The sequence below is a fragment of the Tyto alba genome, unplaced genomic scaffold (assembly GCF_018691265.1).
Source record: "Tyto alba isolate M040663 unplaced genomic scaffold, T.alba_DEE_v4.0 Super-Scaffold_18, whole genome shotgun sequence".
In the NCBI taxonomy this organism is placed as follows: domain Eukaryota; kingdom Metazoa; phylum Chordata; class Aves; order Strigiformes; family Tytonidae; genus Tyto; species Tyto alba.
Window position 1 is genome coordinate 27412 of NW_024881280.1, and position 19773 is coordinate 47184.

Genomic DNA, 19773 nt, shown 5'->3' on the forward strand with positions numbered 1-19773 from the left:
TTTTGGTTTTCAGGCTGAGATAATCACCCCCTGGAAGAGATGGAAAATACACAAGTAAGGTTTTAGTCTTTGGGGTGTTTTTAGTTCCTCCTCTGAGTCACCTTCTCAAAGACTGTGTCATTCATCAGTGTCTACAGACCCCACAGAAACCAGCTTCCTAACACAGGAATTTAAATGGCTTAAGATCAGGTGGTGAATTTCTCAGAATTCTTGACAAATTTCAAGGCATGTTTCAGGTTTCCCTGCAGGTGAACCTGAAGCATGCAAACAGTCTTTGCTGTCCATCAGCAGCAATACAAAAGCCTCAAAATTTGGGTGGCAATCTAGAGGAACACCTATTTGGCTTTTGCCCACTACTTTTTGTCTAAACAGAGGCAGAAGAGGACCAGGGTCTATTTTTATTTGACTGTAATACCATGTTTTGGCCAGCATCTGCACAGTTAATGACTGCAGGTGAGCAGGGTTTGTGTTGTACCTTCAGCAGGGTCAGTGAGCACAGAGCTTACACGGATTAACCTGATTAGACACCTGCGCATCTTTTCATTCAGCAATAGGTAAGATTTCTATTTTTTTACAGTGTATAGTTCTTGTCTGAAACTTTCTTGTGGCAGATGCTCTTAAGTGCAGTTTTTCCTGGCCAAAAAAAGAGAAAAAATCTCTCCATGGCCTTTTAAAAAGAATAGCGAACTGAGGATGCCATCTTTGCCTGCTGGGCAACCTGAATGTAACACTTGCCATCCAGAGTGTTGATTTTTCAGGGGAAAAAACACAACCTGCTACTCCCTCTCCTGGCCTCACAGGGGAAATAGGGGGCATTCTCGCTATTTTTTCAGAAAATGAAAAAGTCATAAAGTAAGGGTTCTAGTTAGACCTGTTGATACCAGAGACTTGAACAATTCCGTTGGTACACAAAGGATACAAGGAGCAGGCTCCTTTGTGTGCACTTTGTAGACAAGATCAGCAGGTCTGCGTGCCGAGCAGCAGCCCCAACCGTGAGCTGTGACCATCAGTGGGTGAAGTGAGTTAAGGTCTGTACTTCAAAACAACCGCCCGAGACCCTCCCTCAATTCAGTATGCTTGTGCAGAGACACATTCACAGGCGTTAGATTTTAGAATTTATATTAGAAATTAGAGGAATGAAATTATATAAATGCTAGAAATTATATGATTTTTTATTTAGAATTTCTACAAATGTTTATTTTTTTTCTGTATATGATGTGTGTTCTATTGTCCCTGGGTGTGCATGTTAGGAGGAAAGATCCCCCACGCGCCCAGCACTGTAAGAAAAGCGTTGGCTTTATAAACTCTCATGTGGCTTGGGGAGTTTTCTTGGTTACGATTTTCAGGAATATCCTGGCCCCCTCCAGCTCTCCTGGATTTTCTGAGCTGAGCTGATCCGTCATTTCCATCCTACAAATCCATGTGCTCTAATGAACTTCCCCCCCAGCGCCGCTCAGCACAGAGGTGAACTGCCCGGCGTGCCCCGAGCGGCGACACGGGGCGTAAAATAACACGGGAAAGGGAGGTGACACCCCCGCCTTGCACGAGGACCCTGCACAAACAATCCCATTGCACGCACACCCTGCACAAACACCCCCGTCGCACGCGGCTCCTTGCACGCCCGCCCCCGTCGCACCGGGTGCCGTGCACATGCGTGCATTCCGGGGCCGGGACTACAACTCCCAGCGTGCCCCGCGTGGGAGGCCGGGGGAGCTGCGCGCTAATTGGCTGAGGGGGGGTGGGGGTCGAGGCTGGCGAAGGGGCCCGCTCTCTGTCAGAGGCGGAGCCGCGGGGGGTGGGGTTGTCTGTGGGGCACGGGAGTGGGGCTGGGGGAGCCCCGAGCCCGGGGGGGCTGCGAGCCGGGGGGGTCCCGCCCCTTTCCCTGCCCGCCCCAGGCCCCAGCCCGGGGGTCCCGGCCGAAGCCCCTCGAGGAGCTGATTTGGCCGCCCCGAGGGACGGCTGGGGGGGCAGCCCCGAGCTGCTCGGCTGGGGCCTCGTTCTTGGGGCAAGAGGCAGCGGGGGCCTGCGCAGCGCTGGGAGTTGGCGCTGAAAATCCCAGCTCGGGGGGGTCGGGGCTGCTTCCCCCTCCCGGGGCGGCTCCTGCTCCGCCAATTCCAGCCAGCAGCCCCGCAGCTTCATCCGGGTTTCTTGGTATTTTGCTCTTCAAACTCCAGTTGCAGAAATCAGGCTAGTGTTTGAACAGTTTTTGGTTGCTGTGATGACTGCAACAGGCTACAAAGATGGACCTCAGCAATTCACTAGTCCCAGACCTTCCCCTTTGTGCCTTTAATTGAAGAATAATTTGAAAAATGATGGAAACTAATGGGTGTTTGGGCCGTACAGAGTCTTTCTTTGCATGGGGGAACAGATTTTGGTTTTCTTGGCTTAGTTACTGTCCATGGAGGCAAGGAAGGAGAAACCAAGCAGCAGTGATGTCTTTTCTTTAGATTTAAGACATGCATAAAAACACTTAACTAAAAGAAGCCAATGTTAAATTGTCTTGTTTAATGTTAGCAGGAAGCTGATGGGAATATCCTTAAATCAAAACTGATACAAAACAGAAATGTGTCCTAAGCGTCTGCTGTGTGTAGTGTCACCCTTAGTGGATTTCAAACCCTTTCATTTCCTGGTGATCAGCTCTAACTGTCTAGAGCAACGCAGATAAGTTGTATTAACATGGTAGCTATTTGATTCGTTTCTTATATCCACAAATGCTTTTTAAAAAAGTATTTGGATTTCAAAGTTAGGTCAAGTTATCTAAAAATCGTAAGCAGGACTTTTTTTTTTTTTTTTTTTTTTTTTTTTTTCCTCTCATTTATATTAATGCTGGGTAAAAGCAGAAGTTGATTTGGAAACCTGTAAGCTGAAGGGTGTTTTCCAGTGAGGGGTGTGTTTTTTTGTTTTGGTTTGGTTTTTTTTTCCCTTTTGTGAAGTCTTCAGTATTTTATTTTCTCCCTCAGTATTTCTAGGCTGCAGAAGCAGCCTCACAGGCACTATGGAATTCTCCCATTAGCTGGGCTCCTCCTAAGGATGTGGATTGCATCCATACTCATAAGCCAGCTGCAGCAATGAAGCCATTTTGGGTATTTGAAGAGGAGGAAGAACTGAATCACCAGTATAACAAGACTAAAATTTGTTAACCTCTTGGGTTTTTCAGGGCAAACTTAGCACGAGTTTCCTTTACAAGCTGGTGGTTCTTGGTAAACTGAATAACTTGTTCCACGAATGGATTTCAGAATTTGGTGAGAGCAAGGTAAAGGATTTTTATATGTTATTACCAAACAGCTGAAGCCTTTTTATTTCTCTTAAAGGCCATACTACTGGGATTTATTCTACAAGTTCAACTTTTAACTTTCTCCTTAAGTATTGAGTAGAGCTGTAGCAACTGCCATTGAAATAAGGTATAAAAGATACTACAGTTCACAATCTTGAACTCTTTGGGGCACTGAATAAATGTGTGAAGTGGCTCTGTGGGTTGACTTCTGGCAGCTAACAAAGCTGCAACAACGTATTGTGGGGTGAGCTAGGTGGGAAATGGGCACTAATCTCGCCCCAAACAGCCTGCAGCACCCAGTGTGGTTTGAAATTATGACACTAGACTTGCCTTTTGCAGAGACTGTGTTCCTTTATGTGCATCTGCTGTGGGGAAGACTAATAATAGTCCTTAATTTGTGTAAATTAATGAAAGGACTGCTACATTACTCATCTCTTTTTTTTTTTTAGTTACAAGCTCTCATTTCAGAAAACCAGTAGCAGTCTATTAGACTAAGAACTCAGTATAGGCTTGAGAAGACACTGTTCATGGAGGCTGTTGTAGCCTTTCTAAAAGGCCTGTATGCTACCTAAACTTGCACATAGGTCAATGTGTATCTTATACTATAAAGTAAATGCTTTCTCTTCTACCCACAGAATCTTCCCCCTTCAGCAGCAGCAAATGTTGGTGTCAGAATATTTACATTTGGTTCTTACAGGCTTGGAGTACACACTCAAGGTAGAACTTTCATTGTCTGCTCATAGTTCTGATGTTTGAAAGTGACTTCCAACAATAACGGAAGAAATGGAATCTCTTTGCAGGTGCTGACATAGATGTAGTTTGTGTTGCTCCTAGACATGTAGAAAGATCAGATTTTTTTCAGTTGTTCTTTGAAAAACTGAAATATCAGGAGAAGATTAAAAAATCTAAGAGCAAGTAAGCTCTTTCCCTGTTAATCGTGCAACTTCTACAGTAAGAATGTTCATGTTAAAGACTCATAATGGTAGTGGATGTCTTACAAGTCAAAATTAAAAAATTAATTTTTTCTGAGTTCCTTCTAAAATACTGTCTTATGCAGCATGCAAATGCTGAAGTCGAGCTTTTGGTTCCTTTCCCCAGTGGCTGTGCACCACGTAAGAATCTTTGTGGTATGCTTCTCCCCTCCCCTTGGTTTGAGAATGAGTCGGCTGTATCAAAAAGCAAGGCTGTCCCTGGGAGCCCTGCTTTCATCTCAGGTGCAGTAAGGGGCCTGGACATGCACGCCGGGGGAGGAGGGGGCAGCCTGAAAACTCAGGAAGTTGGCGGTGATGTGGAAAGGCTCCTGTCAGTCCCTTGGCCATGCTGTTCCTCTGGATAGACTTTAGGAGCTCCCGTTCATTCTCCTCTGGCCATGTTCCTCTCTGGCTCCTCAGCCTGAGCCTTTGCGGCCGGGATGCACACTGACAGCTTTCCAGAAAGTTCACAGGGGCTGTGCTGGGAACATACAGAACTGCTGTGTAAAATGCCCCTCGGGTGCATGCACTGTGTACCTCGCAGGTAAAACTGAGCTCCTGGGAAGTGCTTCTCAGCCTGGGCTTCCTCACGCAGACGGTTTGAAAGACTTCATGTGCATAGCTACAGAGCCTTTGTTTAGGTGACTGTCACCTGAAAACAGACTCTCAGCGGGCTGTGGCACAGTTCTGACAAGTGCTCTACAAAACTAAAGACTTTCAGAAGGTAGCTGACAGCATCTCGGGCATGGTAGAAAATAAAAATAAAGAAGACCAGTGCATGCTGTCAAATGTGGACAGAATTTGTTAGATTTTTCTGGATGTTAACCAGCAGTAAGAGAGCTACAGAAATGTCTTGCTTTTCTTCCTCACTACCAAGGTAAGTACCTTACAGCCACTGATCCTGGTGGCTCACTGTGCGCTGTTTGTTCCTTACAATCCATGATCAGCCTCAGAATCTCTTGGCTAAATAGCTTCTTGATGCCAGTATTAATACAGTATTAGTGCTATACTGCTTGCAGCTTACTACCAATTTTTTTGGTTCGGAAGCAACTCAGTCTTTATGCTGAATAGTTTAACAGTGTAAATTCTGTATTTTATCATAGTTTAGGAAAAAGGTTAAAGTAGCAAGAGATATTTTCTTACACAGTGATCCTCTCCTTTACAGGCAGTTGAAGATACGTGTGTACCAGTTGTCAAATTTGAGTTTGATGGAATTGAGGTAAGAATTTTGCTTTTTTTCTTTAAGTCAGAAGGTTTTTATCTTCCTTTGGAATAGGATAACCTTTCCAGGGACTTGTGACCTTGCTATTTTACAAGGTTATTGGTACCTTACAATGTATTTAGGAAACTGTAATCAAACAGCCTGACCACAGCCTATCCCAGGAGAAGGCGCTGCAGTAAAATGGGAGCTGATAGGAAAAGAAGCCCCTAGGAAGCCTGGCGGGCACGGGAACATCAGGGGCACCTCTTGCTAAGCCTGTGCTGCAGGCCAGGGTAGCCCACTGGAACAGCAGTTATGTCACAGGGATTGTGCAGCGTGGGAGTAGAGGCAGTGTCCTTGCCAACCCTTCTGAGCTCTGACAAACCAGCTTTCTGCAGGGGGGCGGGGATAGTGCAGCTCACCGTATGGATCATGTGAGCAGAATATAAATGTTTTGTTGCAAATCAAAAATGAAGTGGTCGTGAGACAAACGGTCTGGAAGATGAAAAGTGAAAGCCCCCATTTGACTCCTGCCCAGGTTTGTCAGCTGCAGGAATCCTTGTATCTTGAATGCATCTTACCCCGTGAGTGCAGACCTGCATGCTGTAGTACCTCAGCACGTTACTGCTCGGTGTCACTGTCGCCAAGACCTTCAGTGACCTTCTTGTGGCCTCTCTCTGCTACAGACATTCACAGAATAATTTTCTTGCCTCAGGCTATACTATAGACCAGATGCTTCAGGATCAAAAGGGCTTACTGCAGAAGGAAAATGCTCTCTCCTTTGCTGAAGAGTAGTTGAGGTGACTGAACTTGCATCTTAATTCTATGATTTATGTTCCCTTGTAATGGAAATTGGAAGTTTAGAGTAATCTTTTCAACTTAAAAACCCCTTCCTTTCCCTAGCTTAAAAATGGGGGATGCAGTGAAGGTTTTGTAAATAACATATGGAACTTCTAGCAATTCTCTTGAGTTTTCTGGCAAGTAAATCTCTTGGGACATGTATCTGTAGTCACGTAGTTCTAAATACAAATGTTAACCTCTCCGTAGACTTGACTAGCTTTTTTCCCACTGGTGTGCTGTTTGCAAACAGTGCAGCGTTCTCATATCTCACCGTTGGCACTTTTTTTCCCTGTTAAGATGGATCTCATGTTTGCTGGACTGTCTCTGCAAACTGTTTCTGATAATCTTGATCCCAGAGGTGACTCGTGTCTGAGAAGCCTGGATACGAGATGTATGTGGAGCTGAAATGGTAAGCATGTTTGCACATCGTTAAAAAGAAAGTGTTACTGAACTTGGTGTAGAATGCACATGGCACAACCCATCGGTTTCTGTACAAGTTGCAGAAGCTGATCTCCTGTATAGTTGAGATCTGAGGAGGTGGCGAGTGGGCTGAAATCGAGGTGTTTCAAGGAGTTGTGTGTTTAGATAGATCTGCATCTCATGTTTCTTTGATCAGGCTGTGTGCGTTGTTCCAGTTCACCATACAAACTGCTTCAGACAAATAGGTAGAGCATTTGATAGAGAAGGATGTGTAGTAGTTCATAAAAAACATAAAGATATTTATTTATTTTACTTCTAGACAGATACCCTAGCAAATTTTTGCACGTAGCTCTAGCTCTAACCAAGGATAGTGCCCGCATTTCAGGAAAAGGCATATCTAAAAGCTGTTAAACTCAGCGTCTAGTAATATGCCATGAGGCCATTATTCAAGGAAAGATACTGACGGCAGTACTAAGAGAGAGCTATTCTGACTCCTGCCCAAGTGAATTCTGGGGATAAAAAGCATCAGCTACCCTGAGTTTCTTCTTCACAAGTTTTTCTTTGTTATTTTTTAAAGGGCCATTTCACATTATTCCACATATGTTCATGAGCATCATGCCTCCTCTCAAAGTCCTTTACCAATTTAAGATTTCTCTACAAACATGTCTGACCTTTCAGTTCCTAAGAAAACATTTTAAAATATCAAGAAATTACTAGTGAAAGCCACCAGCTGGCAGTCCAGGTTAAAATCTCTCCACGTATCCACATGAGATAACCAAAAGTGGAAATGAAGACAATTTCTCTCCCATATCTCCTCCGAAGTGCTTTGTGGTAATGGTTACAATCAGAGCAGGGAGACACACAAAATCCAGCAGCTGCACCTATTCGGTTTCTGGCCTCCTCACGGCTGTCAGGAGGTGAAGGACGTCACTGCAGAGAAGCTTTACCGAAAGACACACCTGCTCTGTAAGAACTGCTGCCAAATTATCGCTGTCGGTCAACTGTAATCTCTACCATATTGGAGCTACTAACCTACATTATGAAACCCCTATCACTGCTAATCCCTTGAATCATCCAGTCCACCTAACGAGAGAGGTGGAGTGGAACTCCTCCTGATTCTTCTAGCCAATCTGCTGCTCCATTACAGACAGGGAAGGCAGTTACCTGGAAAATGAAACGCCTATGCTCCTTCTGAATCTTTTTATATTCCATCAGTTCCTTGGCAGAATGATTTGTAAACTCATCAGAGTTTGGACTTTTTCTTTTCCCTGTTAAAAGAAGTTTCACCTTTATTCCAATTCTAATTTGACCTTTTTTACCAAAAGACACCAAGAAACAAAACACTGGCCAATATGAGAAAATGTATACTGCATGCAAATGCAAAAGGTGGACATCCTATGTAAGCAAAAGCAGTTTAGAATTCCTACAAGGCTTAGGGAAAGTTTTAGAATTACATTGTGTCTTGGTTTAGTTTTGCACATTTGCCATCTGCAACGAGAAAGTATATTGGAAGGAACACGATGCCATTTTTGCTCATGTCAGATGCAGTGTAACTGCAGTGCGATACGCTATCAAAATATAAACACGAAAACCAGCGCAACTTCATTGAGCCAAATGCCTACTCCACTTTAAGTCTCTGTTGTTCTCTGGAAAACTCCTCCCTAGGGAAGGGAGGCCGAGAGCAGCCTGGCTGGTGTCAGGAATCCCAGCAGGACCAGGGCAGTGACCGTCCCCCTGCACTCGGCCCCGGTGAGGCTGCACCTCATATACTGGGTTCAGCTTTGGGCCCCTCACTGCCAGAAAGACATCGAGGTGCTGGAGCGTGTCCAGAGAAGGGCAATGAAGATGTGAAGGCTCTAGAGAACAAGTCTTGTGAGGAGTGGCTGAGGGAACTGGGGGTTGTTTAGCCTGGAGGAAAGGAGGCCGAAGGGGAGACCTCATCACCCTCTACAACTACCTGAAAGGAGGTTGCAGCGAGATGAGTGTCAGTGTCTTTTCCCAGCTAACAAGGGATAGGACAAGAGGAAATGGCCTCAAGTTGCTCCAGGGGAGATTTAGGATCAATATTAAGAAAAATTTTTCAATGAAAGGATTGTTGAGCAGTTGGAGCAGGCTGACCAGGGAAGTGGTGGAGTCACCATCCCTGGAGATATTTAAGAGACGTGTAGATGTGGTGCTTGGGGATGTGGTTTAGTGGTGGGCTTGGCAGTGTTGGGCTAACGGTTGGACTTGATGATCTTAAAGGCCTTTTCCAATCTCAGTGATTCTGTGATTCTGTAAAGGAGGTGCTCGTGTCGTTGGGGTGGGATTTGAACGAGCCGCTGGTGCTGCTGTTGGCACCCAAGCTGATGACATGTTTACAGGAGCTGGGGGATATCCTGGAGGGGGGACAGTGCACTCAGCAGGTGGGGGCTGAGCAGGTGTGTACTGAGGAGGAAATGGTGGTGGTGGTGGTACCCGCGGTGGGAGAGGAGGTGCAGTGGGGTGGTGGAGGGTGCAAGGGAGGTGTAGGCACAGGCACAAAGACCGGTGTTGGTGCTGGTACTGTTGGGGTCTGAGTCCTTTGGACATGTTCCCTGTGTGGCGTCCTCAGTCTGGACTTCTAAAGAAACCCCAAAACACGTATCACTGTTGTTACACTCTGCTCTGATTTGAAAGAGTGAAGGAACGAAGCAGGAGCACGGTGGCAAGCACTTCTTGTTCTCACCTTGAGCACTTTCCCTCCCTGCTTTCCGTTCATTTGAGACTACACTCACTTCTCGATCCTCATACTTCCTTCCACACCCTCACCCCCAGCAGTTCCCTCAGTCTTCTCTCCGTATACTCAGCTTTGCAACTGTGGATGGAGTCTGCCTGTGCTTAAAAGAGACTCCCATCTCCCACGAGCCAAGTGCCCACTGCTCCTCTGCCACTCCTTGATACACTTAATACTTCACACTTCTGATCTTCACCGTACTGCACAGGGATTAACTCATCTGCTCTCAGACTTCTAACCTCTTCCACACGTTTCCTGTGTTGTTGCCTCGTGATGATGTATTTGGCCTGTTCTTGTCCCTGACTTTTTATTTTCTTCTTACTGAATTTGAGGTCTTAGACAATCTGTGGGATGGATCCTGGTTTTTGTTTTGACTGATCTTCAAGATTTTATAAACACAGTGCACCCTTACAATCTCTCTACAACAAATATATACCAAAAGGAAGGAATAACTCGATACTGCACTAATAGATAAAACAGGATCCTCTCTCTCCGGCTGAGAGAAAACAGCTTGGCTATTTGAGATGACTGAATTGAAGACATTCAAAATTGTCATAAAATAACAGCATTGCCTCTTCCAGTAATTTGATCTGTCAATATTAACTAGGTTTCTAAAAAAATCTATTGGCGGCTGATTTCGATTGGGAAATCAATTTCTTCAGCCCTATTCAGCCATTAATCAAAAGGCTAGGTTTTCACCCGATCCTTTAATTAGATTTCATTTTTATACGTAATTATGGTTTCCTCAAAAAGAGTTAATTTTTCAGAGTCCTCTTTGAGTCATGTACTGGAGTTTTATTTTAAATAATCTTATTGCAAGCAAGGAACCCCTCTGTTAGGCCAAATGAAGCCATTTAAAAATTAATTACCACTTGTATTCTCCACAACTATCTGTGCATACTTATTTCATTGTAAAGCAGCTGTTGTATAATTTATGTGTTACTGCCTTGTTTAACAGGTTACAAGTAGCAATATATTTCATTTCTGTAGAATACTTACGGTTCCCAGCCTGGACTGACGCCTCCACCAGCTCTCATTGGGTGACCTTTGGCATGGGAAGAGGAAAAAGAAAAAAATCCCATTCACTTTATCTGAAGAAAATTTTTTAGAAGAAATTCTAAAGTTAGAGTTACTTACCAGCTGTGGGTATTGATTGTCCTTGGGGGCCCAGAAGACTTGGTAATGTTGGTTGCTTTAGTACAGGAACCTGCTAGCCCTGGTGAATAAATGCAAACAGTTGGAAAATAAGCTCCAGCAAAATACAAGTATTATTGCATATGTTGAAAGAAAACTTATGCTCTCTTCCAACAAAGTGCTGATTGTCAGAGGAAGATTTAGCAAGTTCAGAGGCCGTCACCAGAGCAGCAGGAGGTGTCGGAGCCCTGAGTGGCGGTGGAGGTGGTGGCGGCTGCTGCTGCTGTTGCTGCTGAATCTGCTTACGGAGCCTTTTTGTGTAGCCAGTTCCATTTTTGAAGTTGTTCACAGCCTGAAGGCAGAAAAACATTTACAAGAATGGTAATAGGAACCTCCAGGAGATATACAGACAAAAGCCTCCACAGAGTAAAATTACTCCTGTGTTCCCATAAATACTATCAATCCTAAAATAAGCCAACATACAGATATAGTCAGATTAGACATAAGGCAGAAACTCTTCCCTGTGCGGGGGGGGAGGCGCTGGCCCAGGGTGCCCAGAGGAGCTGTGGCTGCCCCCTCCCTGGAAGGGTTCAAGGCCAGGTTGGACGGGGCTGGTGGGAAGGGGTTGGGACTGGATGATCTTTAAAGGTCCCTTCCAGCCCAAAGCGTTCTGTGCTGTATGAACACATCACATTAAACACTGATATTAATGACTGGTAACTCAGAGTATCTGTATTTAAAGTACTTCAGTGTTAACACCAAACTGAGGCAATCACGTTAAACAAAAATGTGACCTGAATTTGCCAGATTGTCTCTAAAGAGTTGTATGCTTCTGTAGCAACAGATAATGTATTTGAGAAATAAATCTAGTTTATTCAGTCAGCCTTGCTTAAGGAGATGTAAATTAGTATTTTCTTCTCTTTCAGATTTTTACAAACAGACTTTTCTTACAAACAGTTGATGTAAAAATCTTCCTGTTACCTGGCGTAGGCACTTGTTGGCAATTAAAGAATCAGGAGAAACATCTGTCTGGTGACATGTTGGGCATGTGTGTTCCTCAGATTCCAGTAATGCTGTTCTAATACCTGTGAATAATTAGAATCATCAGAATAGTTCGTAGGCAAACTAAGGAAATTTTGTTGGTTCTAATCGATTATAAAAACACTTAAATGATTGATGGTGAATATGGTCTTGAATTGAGAGCCTGAATCTATAAATGATTCAGTAGTGTAAAAAATTGATAGTGCGCAGCAAAACACTATACAGTTTTGACAGTTCACTCTTGTAATATTTGAAGATGTAGAGTAGGCCTGTGTCTTGATGTTCCAACTAGTCTTTTTTCCACTATCTAGTACAGTGCGAAGTCACCAACCTCAAGGGTTAATGAGTAAAACACACCTCAGTCATTAGTATGTTCAAGTCCTGAAGGTTTTAACCGACTCTCCCATGGAGCAGAATGTGGATCACATGCCTAACTAGCCATTTGTTGCAGATCACAGGAAGTCACCCGAGTTGGCCATAGAGTTTTGCATGAGAGAAAAGGCTGTGGACAAGCCAAATGCATTTGATATCCAATACTGTAATCACCTGCACAATTAAGCACTCCTCTCATACCTGTCCCTCTGCAAGTAAAGAGGGTTGAACTAGATGCATAAAAAGGGAAAAAAGCTTTCTGCTTTTTTTTGTCTTCATTTCTATGAGCAGGGTTCTTTCCCAATCAGGGTATAGTTAAGTATTAAATAGAGCTGTTAGCAAAGTTAATTTTGTTATCTCCTGTTTTCTGCTTTCAGAAGATCAGATGTGGTGCTTTGAGCTAACAAACATGGGAGGAACACTTACATTCATCACAATAACTGTTTCCACAGCAGGGAATAACAGCGGCGTCAGTCAAGATATCTCTACAAATGAGACATAACATCTCCTCTGGAAGAGGATCACCGTCTGAGGAGGAAGAGGATGGCTCCTCTGGTAAGAAGGGAGGCTTCTCCTTCTTTCCTCTAGCATAAGCTTCCCTGGAGGGTGGGTGGGGAAGGAAAAAGAAAAAAGTTAAAGATGGATAAAGGAAAACTTCTCCAAGCTTTGGCTTTTATGAAAGGAGGATGATAGATGGAATTCTCACTCCACATTAGCCTTCACAACCACAGGCATTTAGTTTAAACTACTCTTCTAGAGTCACAACACTGGAAGAGGGAGGGGGGGAACAACCTTCCTTCTGCAGAACTTTCCCATTTGTTGGATCATCTAAGAAATTAGCTCAGACTGGAAAAATCATTTTTGACAGCTAGAAATCAGGTGACATGAATCCCACCTCTCCTTTGCCAGAGGGTGAATGTAAATTGCAGGCTCGGGGTAAAGTTAGTCTCTGAGTAATTATGTTTTATAAATGGAAGTCCGTGTCACAGCTTCTACGAAAGGAGATCCATGACAGAAAATCAGAAGTGCTTCCAAGTGCATTTTAAAACAGCCACTCTTGTCAGCACACAGTAGTACTTTCTTCATTTATAGCAACAGGAAATTGTCAGTCTGTTTCACACGTGGGCTTTGGTAAAAGCCAGAGGGGAAGGACATCTCAGTCCAACAGCTCTATGGTAAATTTTTCAAAAAGCTTTTGAAACGTAAACCAGAAGCAAAAGGAGCTTTCAAAGGGAACGACTCCACTGTAAACACTACTGAAATGCTTTGTAGAAGTACAGATTCTGAGCATACCAGCAGCTTAACCAATTTCCAGGGACACAAACAGCAGGAGCGCCCTGTTTTAATATTAGAAAGTGTCACAGATTTCAAGGTTAAGATCCAATGACAGTGCTTCCTCCCCCGTAATTACAGACGATGGCCAACTTGGTTGCACTGTCACTCAGGCATTTACGCACGGCTTCTCTCGTTCACTTTTTGGTCAGTCCCAGTAATTCCATACTTACGCATTAATAGTTGGTATCACATATTTTCCTGTCTTGGTCAGCATAGCACCCTTCGTATTGGGATCTTTCACCTCCACCATGAAACTCCTTGGAATTCCTGTGCTCTTTTTAATTCTGGGAACAGACTCAAATTTTTTGTCCTGATAAGAAAAGAGAATACGGACATATCTCATCTTAAGACCCACACTTACAATGACATTTCATTGATTATTTTGAGCAGCAAAAGCCTCTAATCCTCCCCTTTAACTCAGCCTAAGGGTTGCTTGATGAATATAGCCAGGATGCTCCACAGGCTTGAGCAGTGTTTTGAACTTTCTAACAGAAAAATTCCAGCAATATTGAAATATATAAAGATATGCATTCAAGTTCACAGGAGGAAGATCTGTGGGCACATGTAATGTCTATGACGTAGATAAAAAGAAAATTTCATGTTGAAAATTCCATCTTTCCCTTGGAATTTTGAAGGGCTTTGCACCATTGCCATATAACCTCTGTATTTCACCCCAAGAGGAACAAGTTCTCAAGATGAATATTCATGTATTTGTCACATAACTGCCGAGGTACAACAATTAAAAACAAAGTAACACCAGAAGTCCCCCACAATCTTACCCCATTTGTTGGGCAGTTCTTTATATAGTGGCCAGGATTTCCGCAACGAAAACAAGTATATGATGGTGGAGGTAGACCCAAGGATTTCTTCATGTAACTAAAATTTTTTGGGGAAAAAAAAGAAAAAGGTATGCATGTGTCACTCTTGTTCAAACAAACATCTCTACAATTTTTCCATAGCCTTTAGAGAACAGATTTGACATTGTCAACACTTACTTGATTGGATCATACTGTCGGCAAGACTGTATCATCATAGCTTTTATCTTGTCTTCTTCGGAAGCGTTGGCTTCAGCCAGATTGGCAGTCTGTTTAACAGGCAGTTATTTGACACACACATTAGAAACACATCTAAGCCCGCACAGCCTGAAGACAACACCACTCACCTAATCCTGTAAAGAGCAGCACCACCCTAGCTGAGGTTGCATGAAAACAGCTGCTTATATAAAATATAGTTCTCCTGAAGGTGTTCTGGGGAGTCCTTACTGCCATGACGTGGTGTTTATGTGCCTCTTAACCTACTTGAAAAGAGCATTCTTGGGCACTCAAAACCTTAGGCTCTGTTTGTACCTTACATAAAGTCTTGCGTAACCAGTCCAGTTTTCTTCCAAGTGGATTGAAGTTATGTGTAGAAAAAAAATTATTATCCAGTAGTTTTAAACTGATTCTCAAGCTCCAGACTATTTGAAGGGGAAGGTCTTCACTGTACATTTAGTTGAGAGAGTTCTATGCAAGTATCATTATTTACATTTTCCAGCATTAAAGGGACACACAACTTAAGAGTTGGGGAAGATGTTGCTTGCTGAAATTTGGCTTCAGACACAGAAGCTTTAAAAGGAATCAAGCTTCTTATAATGCCTCAGGAAAAATTCTTTTCGGTAGAAATTTGACCGTCACGTGCTGTCGGCAGCCAAACGGCACGTCCCCTGCCTACTAACTTCTTCATATGAAGGGATTTAACTACAGTCAGCACAACCTGCAGTTCTTCTCCAGTTGACTGTGTCTTTTTAACATGCAAATTGTAACAGAAACCTTACACAGAACGAGATCGTCACATTGTTGAAGCCAGCTGATTTTTTTTTCAGTAGTGTTTGTTCAAATGTTTTTATTACACACTAGTGCAGACACAAGCAGGGCCTAAGGGAGCGACTGTAAATGATTTGGACCTTCAAGGAACCTGTCACTCAGATCAACCACTGGTGTGTCTGTTTTTATATGCATTCATTCACAAAAGTAACCAGCTAGTTTCAACGGTTCATTAAATGACCGTCTCATAGACACAGTTTTTTCTCATCCGTAACATAATCCAGGTTGACATCCATGAAATAACTTTCATTAACATTTACAGAAAACTTTACAGATACTCGACTGATTTGTTTGAACCCAAACCATTTACAAAACACGTCCCAAAATGACTAAGCATTACTAGGAATAGACCAAAATTCAAATAAAGCATTTCATACATAGTAATAATAATGCAGAAAACTTTTTTGCAACACGTTGCCTCCATGCTAAACCAGTCTGCACTGAAGAGGTTAGAATAAGTAACAGTTTTGAGCTGCTTTATGCCATGTTCCTGCATTTTTCTGAAACACTTAAATTTTCTCGAAAGCTTCAATGCGTACACCACTTTGACAGCATTTCACATTTTAGAGTAAAACTTCACATGAGTTTACAGAACCAAGGGTACGTTTAGGGACAGCACTAATGGAGACCAATTTCTTTTGGTGGCTACCTTCCAAACTAATTGGGTGTGTTTGTTTGGTTTGTTTTTTTTTTTTGTCTTCCCAAATATACACAATTTAATTCTGCATTGGGAGGGAGAGGAGATTTCTCTTTCTTGGTAATGAACTCCAGCCTTTATTTTCAGAAGAAAGAACTAGCTCCTCTGCACTGGGCCCTACCTTCTCTAATCCTTGTCACTTTAAAGACTAGTAATTTCCCTGGCTAGCACTCCTCCTTTTCACACAGTGCAATCACTAGTGCTTTCCCAGACAAAGTTACACAGCGTTGAGCAAATAATGCAAGCAGTTCCATAGCAAAACATGGCGTTACAACAGCTTCGGAAAGTCACATCTGCTAATATGCCACACGTACACGTGGTATGTTCCTACAAACCATTAGGTACATTTACACAATTTCCACAGCCTGCATTCAAACAAATCAGATTGTGTTGTCCACTGTCTACATGAAACTGTGCAGCGTTCCACAAATGGATCTATACAGTGACTAGAAATTAGAAAATAGCCATGCAGTTGTGCATGGTACAGGAACGCTTCTCTTTCGGCTGTTCACAACTTACAGCAAATTAAATTATTCTGTGAAAATTCTGTTAGTTTCCAGTGCAAAATTACGGAAAAAATCTGAGAAACAGCAAAACAGCTTCTGAAGTGTTGTGTTCTGAAGGTGAGTAATACTGCAACAGTACGTTGTGGCTGAGAAGTTACTCCCCTTCTATCTTCCCAAACTGGGAACTAATCTTTACAAGACAGTAACAAAATATAGCACACACATATTTAAAGTTAAAACAAGTACTGTAAATTATTAAAAATTAAGTTTTGTTCACATTAAAACAGTTATCCAGCTACAGATCACAGTATAAGATTTAAAAATACAAAGCAAACACTTGTTATTTTTTAAGTATTTGACAAGAATATACCTTAATAAGCTGCGCCAGAGAAATTGATGCAGAAGACTCATCAATCTGTTCGCAAAAAATCAAGCACATATTCAAGTTCTACCATCAAAATATAGCAATAGTTAACCTCTACTGTATCCTGAAAGTCTGCACTATATCCTCCGAGTGTCACTGAAAAAGGCATTTCCAACCTAGTGTAATGGTATTTGTTCAAAACAAAATCCAAACCTATGACAGCTTAAGAGTGCCTAGTGTGGTTAATGAGAAGGAACTAAAAACAACCGAACCTCACTTGAGATCCACTTACTTGCTCCAGAATATCTCAGAGAGGGACCCTTGTCAGATGCTCACAAGTGCTTAAAAGTTGAAGGGGGAAGCTGTCAGTTTTCGGCTAACAGGGAATTTTTAAAAAGTTATGCTTATCTGAGAGGGAAGCATCACTACAGGAAGCTTCTTTTCAGTGTAGTTTGTAAAGTAATCAGTTAATGTCTAATCGCGTATAAATGCACATGGTTATGCTTTTGCGAACAAAGTATAGTTGTCTGTCAAAATGAAGCACGAGGCATATGAGCCCTGAAACATGAACTCTGCCCCTCCTGTCAAGGAGCTGAAAAATGCCAAACTCACCACACCCCACAAAACCCAGAGAAAAACACCAATCTGAACCATCAGCCGTAAATGTAACCCACTACTTTGTCTAGAAAAAAACAAACTGCTCAAATTAGTGAAACAAAAGTTTTTACCATGACAAAGTGGACTATAAAAACTGAGAAAACTGGTTACTTGTATTATCTGAAACCACAGGACATAGTATCCAAATTAGTTTGGGAAGGGTGAGATTTTAATACTATTCTCCCTGTTGTCAGACCAAACCCAATTTTAATGATGATGAAAACATGGATTCAGAGCACAGTCCTGTGGTTTTCTTCTCCACTGCGACCACACTCCTCCCTCCCAGCCACCTGTGGGAGCAGCTCGCAGGAATGAAGTCCCCAGGCCGCAGGTCAGTAATGGACTGCAGGGTTTATTGAGAACTAATACTGAAGTGCAGGCTTTCCACAAGGAATGGGGAACTCCTGTCTTTTTCCTTTTCCGGTCTATTGAATTCTATCATGCCACAGGCAGCAGTTAAGCCTACACTAGTAAAACATTCTCAGAAAGACCCTCGAACCAGTGCCTATTATGTCTTCAGTTGTTCAAAAACATAGACTAAAATTTCACAATGTAACACGAACAGCTCCCACAGACCCCACTTCAGGGATGCCCCCCGAGCCCATGCAGCTCCTGGGGACGCTCTCCAGCCCCCGCTGTGCTCTCCGTCCTGGCGCAGAGGAGAAGCACTTGCCCGGGAGTGAAGCCAGTGAGGAGTCAGGACGGGGCCCCCCGTCCCCCCTGGGGGTCCCCTCTCCTCGGCCCCAGGCAGCACCTTCCCCCCCTCCAAACTGGCCGCAGGCACGGCAGTGACAGAGGATTTGTGGCCTCCTCACTGGCATGAGCGAGCCTGGGCCTCAGCTTCCTCCTGCGTGGGCTGCTGCAAGGGCAGCTGGGGCCTCCCCCCGGGGAGCTCCCTATCCAGGCTAAATAATATTAATGAGCTGCGGGGGCATCCCAGGGCTGGTTTTGCCCAGAGCAGCCCCCAGCAGGGTGCAGGCACAGGGTGGGTGTCACCTGGGCTGTGGCTGAGCAGAGGCTGAGGGCGGCCATGGAGCGAGGGGGCCGGGGGGACCAGGACCCCATTGCCCGTGGAGGGGCTCACAGCTGGTCCCGGTCCCGGCCCCTGCGTGTGTGATGTCGTTAGGAGGTGATGCCATAATGGGGCACGTTCCAACCCCCCCGGCAGACAGGGTTGCAGAGCTTCAGTGTTCCGGCCATGCCGCCACCGGTCCCTGCCGGCACGCTGCTCTCCGTCCCAGGGCTGCCGGTGTCCTCCCAGCCCGCCCAGCTCCACCCCGTCACCTCCCAGCTGCCACAGGCCAGCGTCTGGCAGGGGGTGCCAGGGCCCATGGGGGCCCCGGGGCAGCTCCCCCCCGGGGTGCTGCTTCCCCCTGGGGTGCAGCTCCCCACCATTGTACAGCTCTCCCCCTGGGGTGCAGCTCCCCGCTGGGGCTCAGCTTCCCCCCGTGGTGCAGCTCCCCCCCGGGGTGCAGCTCCCCCCTAGGGTGCCACTTCCCCCCATGGTGCCACTTCCCCCCCTGGTACAGCTCCCCCCTGGGGTGCAGCTCCCCCCTGGGGTGCAGTTCTCCCCTGTGGCTGCTCCCTGTCCCCCTGCCTACAGCTGGGGACAGCGGCTGGTGCTGGGGACGCTGGTGCCCCACCAGCCAATGGGGCTGGGGCCAGGGGCTGTGCTCCAGGGGGATCCCCTGTACCCCACAGGCTCCTGCCTGTGGCACGTCCCTGCCCGCCCCATCCCCTCGCCACCCCGCCACCCCACAACTCAGCATTGGGTGCAGGGCCCCCCTGTGCCCCACACCCTCCCCGGCAGCACCCAGAAGCCATCAGAGGCCTCCAACAAGGACGTGGTGGCCACTGAGGACAGCGTCCCTGCTGCCACCCCCCACCCCCCTGCCCTTGATCCGCCGACCAGCGAACCCACCACACAGCCCAAGGGTGAGTTTTAGGGGGTGGCAGAGCCGCAGGTGGGCGGCCAAGCCAAGGAGAGCTTGCATCACCAGGGGCTGGTTTTCTTTGCTTGCTTTTTCAGCAGTGGTGACCACTCCAGCACCCCCCGGGAAGCGCACAGACCTGCCCGAGCAGGGGCCAGCCGCCTTCGCTGAGGCCGTTCCTGAGCAGGCAGAGGACACCACCGCCTGGCTCCACACCGAGGACAGTGAGGACACTGTCCCCGATGGCCCCGACAGCCCCAGCTTGGCCGCCTTCCTCCGAGAGCTGCCCGACCTCTCGGACCATGTGGCAGAGGGCAGCTGCCCCAAGGAGCAGACAGCGGTGGCGGGGCTGGGGGACAGCGAGGACACCGGCCCCGATGTTCTTGATTTCCCCTACAGCCTGGCCAGCTCCG

The 19773-nt window shown here is 45.2% G+C and overlaps 1 protein-coding gene and 1 pseudogene across 1 annotated transcript; one reads left to right on the forward strand and one right to left on the reverse strand.

Annotated features, from left to right (window-relative positions):
* The first annotated feature begins 443 nt into the window (after positions 1–443).
* LOC122153294 lies at positions 444–10430 on the forward strand (annotated as a pseudogene).
* A 1978-nt stretch (positions 10431–12408) lies between these two features.
* LOC122153295 (E3 ubiquitin-protein ligase RBBP6-like) lies at positions 12409–19664 on the reverse strand. The gene is made up of 5 exons (XM_042790926.1): positions 19500–19664; positions 14339–14427; positions 14123–14219; positions 13514–13653; positions 12409–12607 (listed from the first exon to the last, which is right to left on the reverse strand). Exons 1-5 carry the CDS (start codon positions 19662–19664, stop codon positions 12409–12411), a joined length of 690 nt encoding a protein of 229 aa, XP_042646860.1.
* Positions 19665–19773: the final 109 nt, after the last annotated feature.

What these genes read in the sequence shown, in the direction of transcription:
- LOC122153295 (XM_042790926.1), bottom strand. Translation starts at nt 19,664, where the DNA reads ATGGTCCGAGAGGTCGGGCAGCTCTCGGAGGAAGGCGGCCAAGCTGGG. An exon ending in CGACAGTATGATCCAATCAA is followed by an intron (nt 14,220 to 14,338) that starts GTAAGTGTTGAC and finishes AAAAAATTTTAG; the next exon opens with TTACATGAAGAAATCCTTGG. An exon ending in GTGATACCAACTATTAATGC is followed by an intron (nt 12,608 to 13,513) that starts GTAAGTATGGAA and finishes CCCACCCTCCAG; the next exon opens with GGAAGCTTATGCTAGAGGAA.